Genomic DNA, 14,023 nt, shown 5'->3' with positions numbered 1-14,023 from the left:
TGGTGAGCTGGCTGAGGTTGAAAAGGCAGATTGCAAAAGTAAAGGTGTTTGTTGCTTTAATTGGGACGGACCGGGGAACAGGCGGGGATCATAGTTACTGTTAGTTTGGCAAAAATCAATCCATTCCTCCTAACCAGGTGTTTGGAGATCTTTGAGTGAAGAGAAAGGGGATATCCTTGGGGTTATAATTTCTTTTCTACACTTTACAAATTGAAGAAAATCAGCAATGCTTCCTTTCAGAAACTGTGTATGTCTTTCTGACCACCTGAGACTCCGGAGGCTGAGAACTGTTGGACCCCCAAGATTTCTCTCTTCCTTAGACTGGTGTAACCCCAAATAAACTCCTTGGCTTCCATACAGTATTCATGGTATAAAAAGAAAAGCAGTCTCTTCTAGTGATGTCCTTTGCGCATTGCTGAACATTTGGGCTCACAAACTTCAGCTTTTATCATTAAATTCCCTTGGAAATGGGACCCAGTTTGGATGCAGCTGTAATATTAATGGCCTGGAGCTGCACAGCTGTTCCTGTGCTGTGTCACCTGGTGTGCCTGTGCCCCACAAGACAGCGTTAAAGAGGATGAAGAATTTCTAGTCTCCTGTAAATGCACCTCTAAGTAGGACCAGTCACTTGAAAATGAAGCAGGTTTGTAAGCGTTTCCAGTATCTGGGCCATGACAGTGCCCAGCGGTGTCTTGCAAGCAACAGTGGAGAATAAATCATCTGGTTGAATCTACAGGAGGAATGTGAGTCGACAGAATGAAAATAAATGCCCGGTGTGAAGCCTGGCCAGGACAGCTGACGGAGCCTCCTGGATTTTAAAGTAATGCTGCGGGGTCCCTAAGGGGCTGGGCTTTGGCTTTACACTTCAGATGAGAGGGAAGGAAATCAAACCATGTATTTTGTGCCAGAGGTGGGTTTTGAAGCTATAAACGAATTGGAGGGTGAGCGTGTCTCTGAGCTTTGACCCAAGCGATGTAACAAGAAGTTGGAATGATGTAAGATGTGGGAAAGAATGATGACGTGACCGGGGAAAAGGAACCTGTGGGAGAGTCGGCTCGATCGGAAGAGTTCCTTGGAATCCCATTGTTACCCTCTGAGCTCGAGTCACGAGGAGAAGGAGTAGCTATGTCTTTACACAGCTTTAGTTTTAGCTATTTGGTTTTGGGAGCATGGTCACTAACATGGGTGGAAACAAACGTGTGGAAACATCAAGGCAGTGTGTTCCTTTGAATGAGGGTTGAATGATATCTGCAAGGTAAATTGGGGGAGATATGATGAAAGAGAAGTATAATAGCAAAGTAAGTGGAGCACATCTCTCCAGCCTCGACGTGTGTGTCTCAGTCAGTCTCACACTTGCACAAGCAACCGAATGCAGGCGCATTCTGCTCCCTGCCTGTGGCACCTAATGTACAATAAAAGGTTCGACACCCTCTGGGTTCAAAGTAGGGGTTACAGATCTTATTGTTTATAGTTATAAAGCAAATCTACAAGAAGCATTAGTGTTATGAGCTGCTTCAACTCTGTTTTGAATTTCTTATGCTTCCCAGTTGTCATGGTGCTACTTAATGTAAGGAAAGAAAAATTATAAAAACAACAGTAGTATAATTAAAAGCCATATTATTTTTCTTCAATCAGTTACTTTTGTTGAGAACCAGGGAGAACTGCAAGTCCACCATCAGTTATTTTGATGCTGTTAGAATTTGAGTGTGTGTTGGTCACTTGTAGCAGTGACAAGGTTGTGGGTAAAATTGTGTCGCTGTTCCAGGGAAAGCACCAGTAAGACTTCATGTATTTCAGGGATAAATTCTTAAGCTGAATGTGTAAATCTCAATCTTTTTGCTCTCCGTTATCAGCCTGTGGCTCGTTACACGCTATATTTGAAAAGCAGGAGAAATTGTAATTTCTTGTCTTTGTTGCTTCAGTGTTTCAGAGATAAAGATGGAGAAGGTGTTATCCAGCCTGATGAAGGATGATCGCTTCAAGGTGCACAGACCAGGAAGGAAGGTGAGTTGTTCTGCTGACTAAATATTGCTCTGATTTTCATTTACCAGCTAAACATCATCAGTATTCCTCCCTTACCTTCTGTCTTCACAATACGAGGGTGGTTATATCCATGATGTCAGGCAGTGCAAATAATGATAGCACTGCCTTATTTCACAATTGTCCAATCTTTACACCGTTGTCCCCAAAAAGCAGTAGCTTCCAATGCTTCAGCAAATACTTTTGTAACAGAGAGTAAAGGTTTCTGGCTGCAGAAGCTTTGGGTTTTTTTCCCCACGATATTTCTGTTCTCCTTGGCTTTTCTGCACTAAGATGCTGTTGGAGATCACAAAAGTTCTCTGAAGAAATGAGTAAAATGTATTTGGTGATGTGTTACATTAGGTTTTTTTATTATCTGTATTTACCTGGAGCTTAAAACAAAGCTCACTGGGTTGACAGGCGTCTTTTCGTTGGATTTCAGCAAGCTTTGGGTTTGCCTTCAAGTTGCTCATTCACAGAACTCAGTCATACGCAATCGATGTCACAGGCGTTTCTGCATTCTGGCAAATTAAATCCTCCAAGAACGCTCGTTTTGAATAGAAGTCAAGAATGCATCAAGCATGATGCAGCATGCTCTTTTTTTTCCCCTCTCTTGTTGCTGTTTTGCCTGCTCGTTCTTTCTGTTATACCACGTATGAGCCTTCTCGTTTCCTGCGATGACTGTTAGGAGCTGTGGTGTTCTTGGTAAACACGCTTTTGAAAGGCGTTCAGTTCTCTTACGTGTCCTATATTTCACAGAAAGCCAGATCTGTGGCTCATCGGAGATACAGCTCTATTTAAAGCGCTTTCCCACCACTGCACAGTTTTTCACTGAAATAACCCTGTAACATCTGCATTTTAAATGCCTAGAATTTGACCTCTTAGCTCGTTCAACAAATACCTAAAAGTTTAGGTGTTACTTGTTAATGCAGAAATTATTTTAAATAGTTCTTACGTGTGTAAATACTTTCCTTTTCTCCCCAAGGTGCTTATAGGTGGGTAACTTTGCATTTCCTTTGTAGAGTTTTTCAGCAATTATATTTATACAGAAACTGCACTTTAAATTTGTTGCTGGTGTGGGACAGAATATTATCTGTTCTGGACTTGAGGACAAGTGTTATTTCATGGGAAATGGGGAAAAAGATAATGTTTTTTTATAGGAGATGATCATTTGGCTTTTGAAAAGTGGCAGGAGAAAAAGCCCGCTGAATGTTACTGAACGTCAGAGCCCAGTGCTTGAGAAGGTTCAAAATCATTGATCCATTTTGAACATTCTCACCTAGACATCTCAGCACAGCTTGGGCACAGCAATGAAAAGCTAACAAGCCTGTTTGCTACCAGGACTGATCAAATTCCTAACACACTTTCGAATTGTAAAATACTCTGCGTAGCTAAGCACAGAATGCTCTAAACACTCTTTTGTTTTTCTCCTTTTCCTTCAAAAAATTTAGAAAACCAAACAGACAACATATTACTCATATTACAGCCTGCCAGGCGCTGTATGTGAGTACACGTGCAGCCGGAGCTGCTTCCTTTCGCTTGCAGTCAAAGGTGGGAATGAGTTCTTCTCTTCCTTTGGCCTTCAAAGCCAACAGGGTTTTGCTGGTGACTTCACTGGAGCTGAGATAGATCCACCCTGGCCGTGGAGCTGAGATAGATCCACCCTGGCCATGGGATGGTCTGAACCTGCGGCAGGAGCTCGTAAATACAGAATAACCTATTTTTATGTGACTCAGAATCTGAAAGGATTGGGACTGAGAAATAGAGTCTCTCTTTATGGAAAATAAACTTTATCATTTAATAGGGATGAAATTACAGTAGTTCTGTCAATATCAAATAGACTTTTTCAGGAATTCCTTGAAAAATGTATTAAATGCAAGAGAGGCCTCATTCTGTTTGTTAGTGTTGTATTTTATTGCCATTAGAGGCTTGTAAGTGGTCTGCAGACCTTCCTCAGAAGCCGCAGGGACGTGTTTCCAAGTATTCAGGAGAGTTAGTCTCTATTAAATCCTGTACGTTTGCCATAAAGATGGTACGATAAGCTGGGAGCGTGATGGAACGTGGCAGAGGTCAGAGAGGGATTGAGGACTCGTGAGGAGCTGGACCCAACCCGTTGGTGATGCTGCCATTCCAGAGGGCATTAGTTTTGCTTATCGGCTCGCCATACATTGAGTAATGTATATATTATAGTTGTGCACACAGGAACCTCATTATAATGCTCTCCGGTTCTCATCGCCTCAACTCAAGTCCATTATAAGTACCACATTGGAGCATGTATTTTTTGGGCTTCGGTGTGCAGCTAGGGAGCAAGCTGAAGTGCCTGTAAAATGTATATTTTATATTTAGGTGTATAAAATATATATGTGGCTATGTCTGGGTGTGCGAATGTTCACCTGCCTACAAAGAGAATAAATTTGATCTTTCAACTTTTATGGAGGGGGGCAGGGGGACTCGGTGAGTTCTAGAGGAGGTGTGTGGAGGTTAGTAAAAAGTTTTTATTAAAACAAAATCCTTCATTTTGTTTTGAAGTATAATGGAAGCAGGAGATGTTACAGCCTGGCTTTCTGCCTTTTTTTTTTTTTCCTTCCTTTTTTTTTTTCCTTTTATTTTTTTCATGCTGTTTTAAGGAAGAACTTTGCTACCTCAGTCTAGTTTTATTGTATTTCAATCCCTTCTTCCATTAACATATTCTCTTAATGAAATCAGAGGCTTTTGGGCCTTACGCCAACCTCTCAAACCTACAAGCTGCAGTCCTTATAATCAAGTTTCCTTCTGCTGAATGTCTTTTCCTGGTGTACTTGGCAATTGGAGAAGCCCCCCAGATGTCTTGAACTGGTTAAATGACATTGTAACCATGCTCATTTCTTCTTTGAGCTTATAAATATTGTTGTTGATCACAGTCATTACACCATTTCTCAGGGATCTGCCAGAATTGGCTTTTACTCTGAGCAAACACAGTAGAAGTTCCCCTATCCTGCTATTTCTCCATAATGAAAAGAATGCTTCTTACTTAACAGATGAAACAGATTCATCAAGTTGGAGAGTAGATCAAGCAAACCTCTGGGGTAGGATTTTATCTTTTGGGTCTTGGAAAAATGTGTAAGGTCTCAAATTAGTTGTCCAGTTAATCCCAACCAGGATAGGAGCAGGATTAAAGCTGACAGAGCACCCAGGTTGGCTCCCAGTGCACATCAGTAGCGCTGGTTTACTTGGGCTGCCCAGACGCTCGCACAGTTTGCAGGTTTTATTCTCACAGTTTGGCTCTGAGTCAGTTTTAAATTTAGATTTTTTTTTTTATTATTATTTTATTTTGGATGAACCTGGAAGGCAGGAATCAAACACAGATTTCTTGTTTTCATGCCCATTAGGGGGCAATTTCAAAATGAGATCTGTCTCAAGGGGCTGAAGAGGATAAAAGACAAGGTGGAGATGGGAGGAGGGGAGAAGCTGTTTTCCGAGTACATTATGTTTCCTGCCATTTGCTTTTTTTCCATTTACTTCTCTCAGACTGACCTCACACTTTAGAAATTATGCACCTAGTTTTTTATCCCTCATTTTTGTCTTACTTTTTTTTTCCTCTTTTTCCCCTAGCACCAGGAAGAAGAGATGCCTCATTTTGAAACCTAAAGGGGGGAATAAGAAAAGTCCTTTGTAATATATTGCCATATTATCACTAAATCCCCTGACAGTTGTGACACAGAAGCAAGTCACCTGTCACTTAAGCTTGAGGTCTCTTTAATTTTCTCCTGGAATTCGCACCAGGCTGTCTTTAATTTGAGGCCTTTATTGGAATTCTGAAACCTTTCTGCCTCCCCGGTGCTCAGATCTATTCTGAGTGCTGTTACAGAATGTATACAATAACCAACAGAGGGATTCAGAGGGGGCTGAAGCACTGTTTATTTAACACTCTGGAGGGATTTTCGTGCTTATTCGGTCCTGGCTACCCGGCTTTCAATATCGCTTTGACAACCGTTATGCCCTTCTCATTAATTTTAAACAGTTAAAACACAGGAAAAAGAGAAAAAGTTTTCATTATTAAAGTGCTTTACTTTTTAATAACAGAGGATTCTGTCCGCCAGGGGAAAGGGCAAACCTCACTAATTTCACATTCATATTAAAAAACGCTGGGAAGGTGACACTTTGTGCTGCCAGGAGGCTTAACAAAAGAAAAGTGATGGGGGCCAGGAGGAGCAGGTGGGGGAGAAAGTTTTATGTTTCACGTCAATGGAAACTTGTTAGTCCCGGCGACGAGTGTCCACTTCGGGAGGGCGGCTCCACTTGTCGTTTATTAAACCTTTAGAGCGGCCCCTCGGCTGGAGACTGTCCCAGCTGATTAATAGGCGCATGTTGAGTCCAACTAAAAGGCGTCTGTGAAACGGGCTGTGCTGTGAGTTTCTCGAGGGCATTGGGAGACAGCAGAGACCTGAAATCTGGGAGACTCTTCTTGTAGCTGTAAAATACCCACCGTTGTGTTTGCTGGAGATGCAGAAAGACGGTTAGTCCAGGCGGTGAGCGAGCAGGAGCTCTGGTTTCCACACATTTGCTTTGCTGAAGAATAACCCAGTGCCTGGAATCTCTGGGATCCCAGGTTCAAAAGATTACACTGTGCAGGGCATTTAAACTAAATTTGGGGTCTGTCTCTGGGCAGATCTGCTGTTAGGCAGTAGATGGGCAGATCTGGGTCAGCAGGACATGTTGTTTAGGGTGCCAGCAGCATTGTCCGGCTTCCACGATGGCCAAGGCTGGCGGTGTTGGTGAGATTTGGTTCCCCTGGCCCGGCAGCAGCGCAGAGGTGATGCTCGCACTGAGGGAAGGACGGTTGTGCAGCATTAGCATGCAAATCTACCAGGCAGGAACAACAGGCTTGTTGCCTTGGCACAGGCCTAAGGCAGAATGGTGGAAGCTGGATGTTTGTTTTCATTCAGCTTTGGTCAGATGAGGGGGTTGACCAGGATCAAGTTACTGCCTTGGACCTGATGCTCTTGGATGCTGGTTCCTGTCTGAGTAGCTTTGGAGAACTGTGGTCCTTTCCTGGGACAGGCTGACATCTGTGGGTGCTTGGCTCTGCACTTTGCTGCCAACTTTCCATCAAAAATTCTCTTGTTTTCTGGTCCACATGCGCTTTCACTGCCTGAATACTTTAAAAACGGCCTCTCTTCTCTCCCAGTAACAGCTTGCACTCAGGAATGTTTGCTTTCCATTTCCTGAACTGCATCCCACAGCCTGATCCTGGGAAAGCTTGGGCACGTGCAAAATTGCCCTTTTGGTCTAAGTAAGTTTCTCCTGTCATGCTTTTGGTGCAAGGGGCTCGTCTTATTCTAGAGGAACCACATGACAGCAGTTACAGTGAACTAGGGCTTGTTGACAGTGAGAAAACTTCACGTAGACATCAATAGTGAGAAGTTCATTTAGTTGGCTTTGTTCACACGTGTGCAATTTGGTCCGTTCTCTGGAAATTGGGGCTGAACATAGAGCTCCTGCCCCACGAGTGCCCAGAACAGGCTGGGTCTTTTTGGGAACTGCACAAGGCAACTTGCAACGTCAGTGTAGAGACTGGGGGAGTTATTCCAAATAACTCCAATGGAAATAAGTGGTGGGATCTGTCTGAATCTGAAAGAAAAAAGAGAAGCAAGGGAAAAAGATGGATGATAGATGTTAGAAAACACAAAATTAAAACTGATTTGCTCGCCTCACCGCAGAGCACTCACTGGCTGCTTTGACTTTAACATCTTTATCTGTGTCTTTTTTTCTCTAGTAATATTGAGAGGATTACCTTTGTTGGCCCCTGGGTGGTTACTGTGTGATTTTACTGTTATTAAATCTATTGTAAACTGCTTCATTATTCCTGACTCAAATTCTCTTTCCTCTAATCCTCCCACCGCCCGTGTAGAAATCCTGTGGCGCGGACCCTCAGGAAGTCCGGGAACGGGCCACGGTCTTGCAGACGAAGTTTGAGAATCACGTTCACTCCAGCGAGGGGACTGTCCGCTGGGCAAAGAAAGGTCAGTGTGCTGCTTCTCAGTTCATCCCACAAGGGCTCATATCAGCTGCCAAGGTTTTCTTCTCAGGGAGAGCTTCAGGGAAAAGGCCTGGAAGAAACATTTTGGGGCCGTCGGGCTCTGTAGGGGGTTGAGATGAGCCCAGAAGGCTTTGCAATGATATTAAATGTTAATTTCTTGCATTCCCATATTACGTGCAAATGAGGTTTAATCTTGGCTTTCGACAGGATTCACATCCAAGGGCTCTGACCCAGTCGCATGAGTGAATAGATTATGTGTGTTATGCTGGGAAGGTCGTGGGTGATCTGCTTAACCACATCCTGGTCCAACACCCATTAGGTGTTTCAGTTTACAACAGGGATGAATTTGAAGCTTGTAAGACACGTTACCTTGGGAGCAACTTTGAACAGTCAGGGATCTTAAACTGAAGGTTGTTTTGTGGGATGGGAGAAAAATTAGAGGACAGCTACTCAAAAGGCAAGAAGAATCAAAACTGGGATGGATTTAAATAATAATTGCAGCTAGGTGCAGATCTGGGATTTGATCTCCCATCTTTGCCAAGCAGGATGCCCAGCAGTTGTCACTGAGCAGTCCAAGAAACTCTTCCCTTCTGCTTCTCAGTCCCAGTCAGGGTTGGATGGGAAGGGGTCCTGATGAGACGAATTTTAACAGTCGACATCACTTCTGTTTACCATTATATATATCTGCTGTATGCATGTGTGTACAGATGTGGTACAAGTGAACCGTATGTGCTAAACTATGTAAATCACATACCAAGGGGTCCAGAACCAAAAGGGGAAATTGGCCTTTGAGCTGTACAATGTTGTCATAGAAACTGGGTAAGGGAAGGCCGTTCCCAAGGTAGATGTTCAGCACTAAAATTGTTTGGAATCGTGAGAAGCGATTGTTGGAGAAGTCAAAGGTCCTGGTTTTTTTCTGGGTGTTGTACTAACTTGTTAGGTGATGATACAGCAGAACAATTAGAGCTCGTACTATAACTCCCTGCTTACCCCAAATTATTCTGTGTGCTTTTAATGGCGCACGGCCGTATCGATGGGCGAGGTGTTTGAAATCCTACCATTTCACTCTTAGCTCTTCTCCCTGCCGCTGTGTGTCACTGCACTGATTCTCACCTCCTCTGACAGCTGCAGTGCTGATTTTTTTCCTCAGGGTTTCGAAATACCATTCCCCTACAGTGCCAGTGTCAGAGGCTTTGCTACACTACTTTCTTGCACCATTTTCAGCTGTGCTGTGCTACTTGACTGCTGCAATTCTCTTATAGCTGCACTTGCAGTCCACAATCTCAAAGCTTGTGACTAATCTGATCAAATCCTTGATTCTGCATGGATGAGCTTCTTGTTGCTCCCCTGGGATTCTTTATGCCCCACGCGAACTTCTAACCTGGAATGACTGTGACGGGGAGAACGATGAGTGGTCACACGTGGAGACCTCTGTGGTTTGTCTCTGTACACACCACACACACTTGTTGCTGGCCTCAGCACTAATAACTTCTTTAGCCACAGACAAGAAGTACAGAAAATATATCAGGAAATGCTAAAATGTTGTGCATCCCGTTTATCTCCTACAGGAGCACTCCACCTCTTTTTCCTACTCTGCTATCTACATATGCAAATTTTCCAGTGCTGAGTGGCTTCCATAAACCCCCTCTTCCTCCCCTTTGCGCCAAGCATCATGAATAATTAACATGGCAGCTGGCTTTTGCTTTCATGGCAGACAATCAATTGGAAACTGTGCCAGAGATGCATTTGTTTCTCTCTCTTTTTCTCCTTTTCCCCATTTTCTGACCTAGTCAATGTTAATAAGCAGTGTTTCGGCTGCAGCCTGCCTTCAAAAGGCCAGTGGCTCCCTGCCCACTCCCTCCTTCTGCCTCTCGGTCCCGTGTTTTCCAAAGGCAAATCAAATGGTTCAGTGAAGGTGCTGCCCTTCAAACTTGATGGACGGATGGAGGAGGAGGAGGAGGGAAGGGGTACGGCCGGGCCCTGCTACCCAAAGGCTGAATCTCATGGAGTGTGGAGCCTCTTTTGGGAGATGGAAGACTCAGATCCGAAGGGTTGCATGGTGACAGGTGCTCTGTTTCGGAGCCGTGGGGATGGACAGAGCTCAGGAGACTGATCCTTCGTGCCATTGGGGTTATAGAAAGAGTAAGGACGCAAACCCTGCTTTCTCCTCTGTGTTTCCCTATTTTATAGCCAACAGTTGAGCGTTTTGCCCCATCCTTTGTATCCTCAACAGCCGCCTATGGACAGCAGAGTTCCAGGAGCCCTCTGCTGTGGCACGATGCTCCTATCCGCGGCGCTTTTGGTGCCTTTTCCCTCCCGTTCCCACACGCTCGGTACGCTGGAGAAACGCCAACACCGGTTTATCCAGCCGTGCGCTCGGGGCCGGCGCTGGGAACTGGCTGCCAGCTGAGAGCACGGTGAACAGGTTATGTCACCTGTCTCGCTTTCATATCTCATTACCCTCTTGTCCCCTGTTTAAAAAAACAACAAAACAACCTATCTAACCTCCATCATATGGAGCTCTCCTTTTTTTTTTTTCCTTTGACTTTTCACACTTGCATTTCTTATGGAGAAGTGGGGCTGTACAAGTGCAAAGGACCAGTCTAAATCCACTCTCTTACATGAGTACAAGCCTGAATCCCGCCCCAGGCCTATCTACGTTGCCTTAGATTCATGTTGGTGTGACAAAAACCATAGCAGCTCAGGTAGTTTGCTCCTGTGGCATTAAGATGAGGTACCTTTTATGTGAATTATGGCCTGACCAGTGCTGTTACCAGTCTTTTTGAGTTGTTTTTTTTCTAAGCTCTGTCTCTTTGATCACAAAATTATAAAATAATTTCAATTTAAAGTAAAAAAAGGAAGCTTTTAATATCAGGCCACTATAATCGCACATAAAAGCCAGAAAACATGACTCTGGCAACACTGAGAGTCTAAAGACCTGGTAGTACAGATTTAAAAAAGAATCACATCCACAAAGGTCTTTGTTTCAGTCTCCCGGGTGCTGTAATGAGCGTTATCAGCTCTGAGCTCCTCACAGGTGAGAGCTGCACGAGCTGAGGTTTCGACCTGCTGGTCTGGCTGGGCTGTCAGTTCAGCTTTGGGTCCGTGTCTTGCAGCTCTCCCTGGTTTTTCATGCTCCAACTGAAGCCTGAGTCCCGCAGTTTTCTGTCGGGCTTTGGGAAGAGAGCGGCTTTTGACACTTTGATTGTCTGACTCTGATCCGGGGAGTTAGTACCAGCAGCCGTTCCTGGCTGAGGAACTGTGGTCTGAGCACTCAGCCTTCATCAGAACAGGATCTTTAGTATCAACCATTTCAAATGCAGCAAAAAATACAGCTGGATTGGCTCCAATGGGACCAGATTTGGAGTGGGAGCAAGTTCGTATTCTTCCTTTTGAGGAGTTACACCTTCTTATGGCAGGTGAATTCAACAATAACTTGTTGAAAAAAAAAGCAGCAGAATAGGGGGGTTGAGAGCATTTGAGCTGGTTTGTAAGCCCTCAGAGGGGTGGCCTTCAGATGAGACACCGAGATGGGGTATTTGGAATTTAGCATTCTCTTTTTTGGGAGAACACAGGTCTCTTGACGTTCAGATGCCTGTAAAAGAGTAACGCTGTGAAATTGGGAAGAAGGTGCAAAAAAACCTCAATCTTTTCTTCTCATCGATTGGGAAAAGGAGTTCGCTTTGCTCAGTAAACAGAGCTTTGATGGATTCCCTGGGTCCTTCCAGGAGCTGATCTGCTAAAATGACATTTTTATTACTGTTCATAAACTCCAATCTCCGGCTGCTGCCAAGAGATTAGACATAAGCTGTGGGCAAACTTGCTGGTCCGGTGGCTCAACAGGCAAGGGCAGGAGAGGTGAGAGTTTCGAGCTCGCTGCTGTCAGGGGCTGGGGGAGAGGAAGATGCAGGTGGTGGTTGGAGTCAGGGCTGGGGGAACACGGGAGGTTCAGTGAGCGGAGGATTGAAGAGAGGCATTTTCTGAGCTGTAGAGTTTCTTTATGAAAAGTCCCTCTGTTCCCCATAGCAGAGAGGACAGCCTGGGTGGAGTTAACGTTCTGGGTGGGTGGAGGAGCAGTGGTAGCGTTCGTATTAGTGGATGATCGTCTTTAGAGCAATGAGCCCTGAGGGAAGGGCATTACAGGAATATAAAGACGTGAAGGGAAATTTGCACGCAATTCTATTATTTTTCCCTGTTGAGAAGGTGAGCTCTGTTCTCAGTGAGATGATGAGTCAGGAAATCCATCTGGCTCTCAGATATTTATAAGGGACGAGCTAGTAACTGGTGAAAAATGCATGGGCTACTGGGACCGTAATATCAGAGGAGTCTTCCTGTGCCATCTCCATGCTGCTCTTCCCCTGTCTTCGTCCCTGTATCTCTGTTCCCTCTCCCCTACCGTTTGATGTCAATGACTCTTCTTGTGAGCTGTGCTCCAAACATCACCCTTTCTGGCAGAAGGGGCATCCTTGCAAGAGGCAAACCTTTGTTTCGGTTCCTGATGCTTCTCCACCTCCTGCCTTCTCCTTTTGGGATTGTACTACTACTGAATAACCTTCACAGATTTTAACATACCAACCTTTTCTACCAGCTGCTGACCAGAAGGTGTCCCAAAGGACGAGACCAACATCCTTTCAGCTGGAACAGCTGAATCTTTAAGTATATATATATATAAAAAAATGCAGTAGCAAACAGAATTCATTGTTTTTTCCTTTCCCCCTCAGCACTGCAGTCTTTCCTTTGTGCCTACACCACCTATCCCAGGAACCTCAAGCACATCTTCCACATCAAATCTCTCCACCTGGGTCATGTTGCCAAGAGCTTTGGCCTGAGGGACGCCCCCCAGAACCTGACTGCTCTTCCCACTGCAGGCTCCAAGAAGAAGACCAAAGGAAGACCAAAAAGGTAGGCTAACTTGATACACCTGCGCCAAAGAATCCCACATGTGACAAGCTGTGGTGTGCTTTACTGCTCAAGGTGGTTGTGCTTGCTCCAGGAATCATAGAAGGTTTGGGCTGGAAGAGACCTTTGGAGACCATCTAGTCCAAGGCTCATGCTGTGGGCAGGTCGTGTGTGATTGTTCCTGAGAGACCAAATCACATTGAACGATGGCTTAGGTCGCATTGCTTTCTGAGCTGTTGTTTCATTCTGCTTTTTCTAATGGCTTTGGAGAGCCTAAAAATTAGATTTATTAAACCAGCTTGGTTGAACATTTGAGTTATTCAAATTATTCAAAGGAGGAAAATCTTTCTTCTTTTATCAGTATCAGTTGTGACTCTTCCTGTGTAATTGCTGCTGCACACTCCGTTAGCCATGCAATTAAAGCACTAATCACATAATTGTTCCTGGGCTGGTGATATCTCTTGCACATGTACGTATCTTGGGGAAAAAAAAAAAAGCAAGGGGAAGGGATTTTAAAAGAAAAAGTTGGAGAGCGCATTGTCCTGCTTGAGAAGCCACCAGGGACGGCCACCGATCTGCCTCCTGCTTCAGCTGACCCTCACCAGCAGATGGGCAACAGGATGGGAATGCCCCTGTGAGCAGGGGATTTAACGGAGCTTTATTTCAGGAAGAATAGCCTGATTAGCCGATAAAGAGCATGTAAGATGGTATGGGGTGGGCTTTGATGTCTTGCTGGCCCAGCGGGGTGTCGAGCTATGACTGACAGTAGCGTGTCACAGGATTACTTGGCCTTCAACAATGCCTCTCTCTGTTCCTATGATGTTGCTACTCTGTTAGAGCTACTTTTTCCCTTGTTATGAACCTCTTTTAGATGGAGTTCCTCCTCCCCAAGTCTTCATCCCATTATAGTACAGACAAGCTCAAGATACAGTAGGTAGTTTATGCACAGGACGCGTGGGGTTGGGGGATGTGGAGGTGTTGGAACAAATGGTCTGAGAGTGATTCGAAAGCTCATTTGCACGTGGATCATATAATTGCAGCTCAGGGAAAGTGGGCAGACTTTGCACAAGTTTGTCACGGCTCGAG

General features: G+C 44.7%; 1 protein-coding gene across 1 annotated transcript in view; it reads left to right on the top strand.

Moving 5' to 3' along the window:
• DDX31 (DEAD-box helicase 31) overlaps positions 1–14,023 on the top strand; it is a 42,542-nt gene that overhangs the window by 22,912 nt on the left and 5,607 nt on the right. The window contains exons 17-19 of the mRNA XM_082068012.1: positions 1,923–2,004; positions 7,910–8,021; positions 12,760–12,940. Of these exons, the coding sequence (XP_081924138.1) occupies positions 1,923–2,004; positions 7,910–8,021; positions 12,760–12,940 (375 nt within the window). The remainder of the gene's footprint in view (positions 1–1,922; positions 2,005–7,909; positions 8,022–12,759; positions 12,941–14,023) is intronic.

This window comes from Streptopelia decaocto, assembly GCF_964273445.1.
Source record: "Streptopelia decaocto genome assembly, chromosome: 17".
Classification (NCBI taxonomy): domain Eukaryota; kingdom Metazoa; phylum Chordata; class Aves; order Columbiformes; family Columbidae; genus Streptopelia; species Streptopelia decaocto.
Note: the sequence above shows the minus strand (reverse complement) of the source record. Positions and strands in the feature narration are given on the sequence as shown.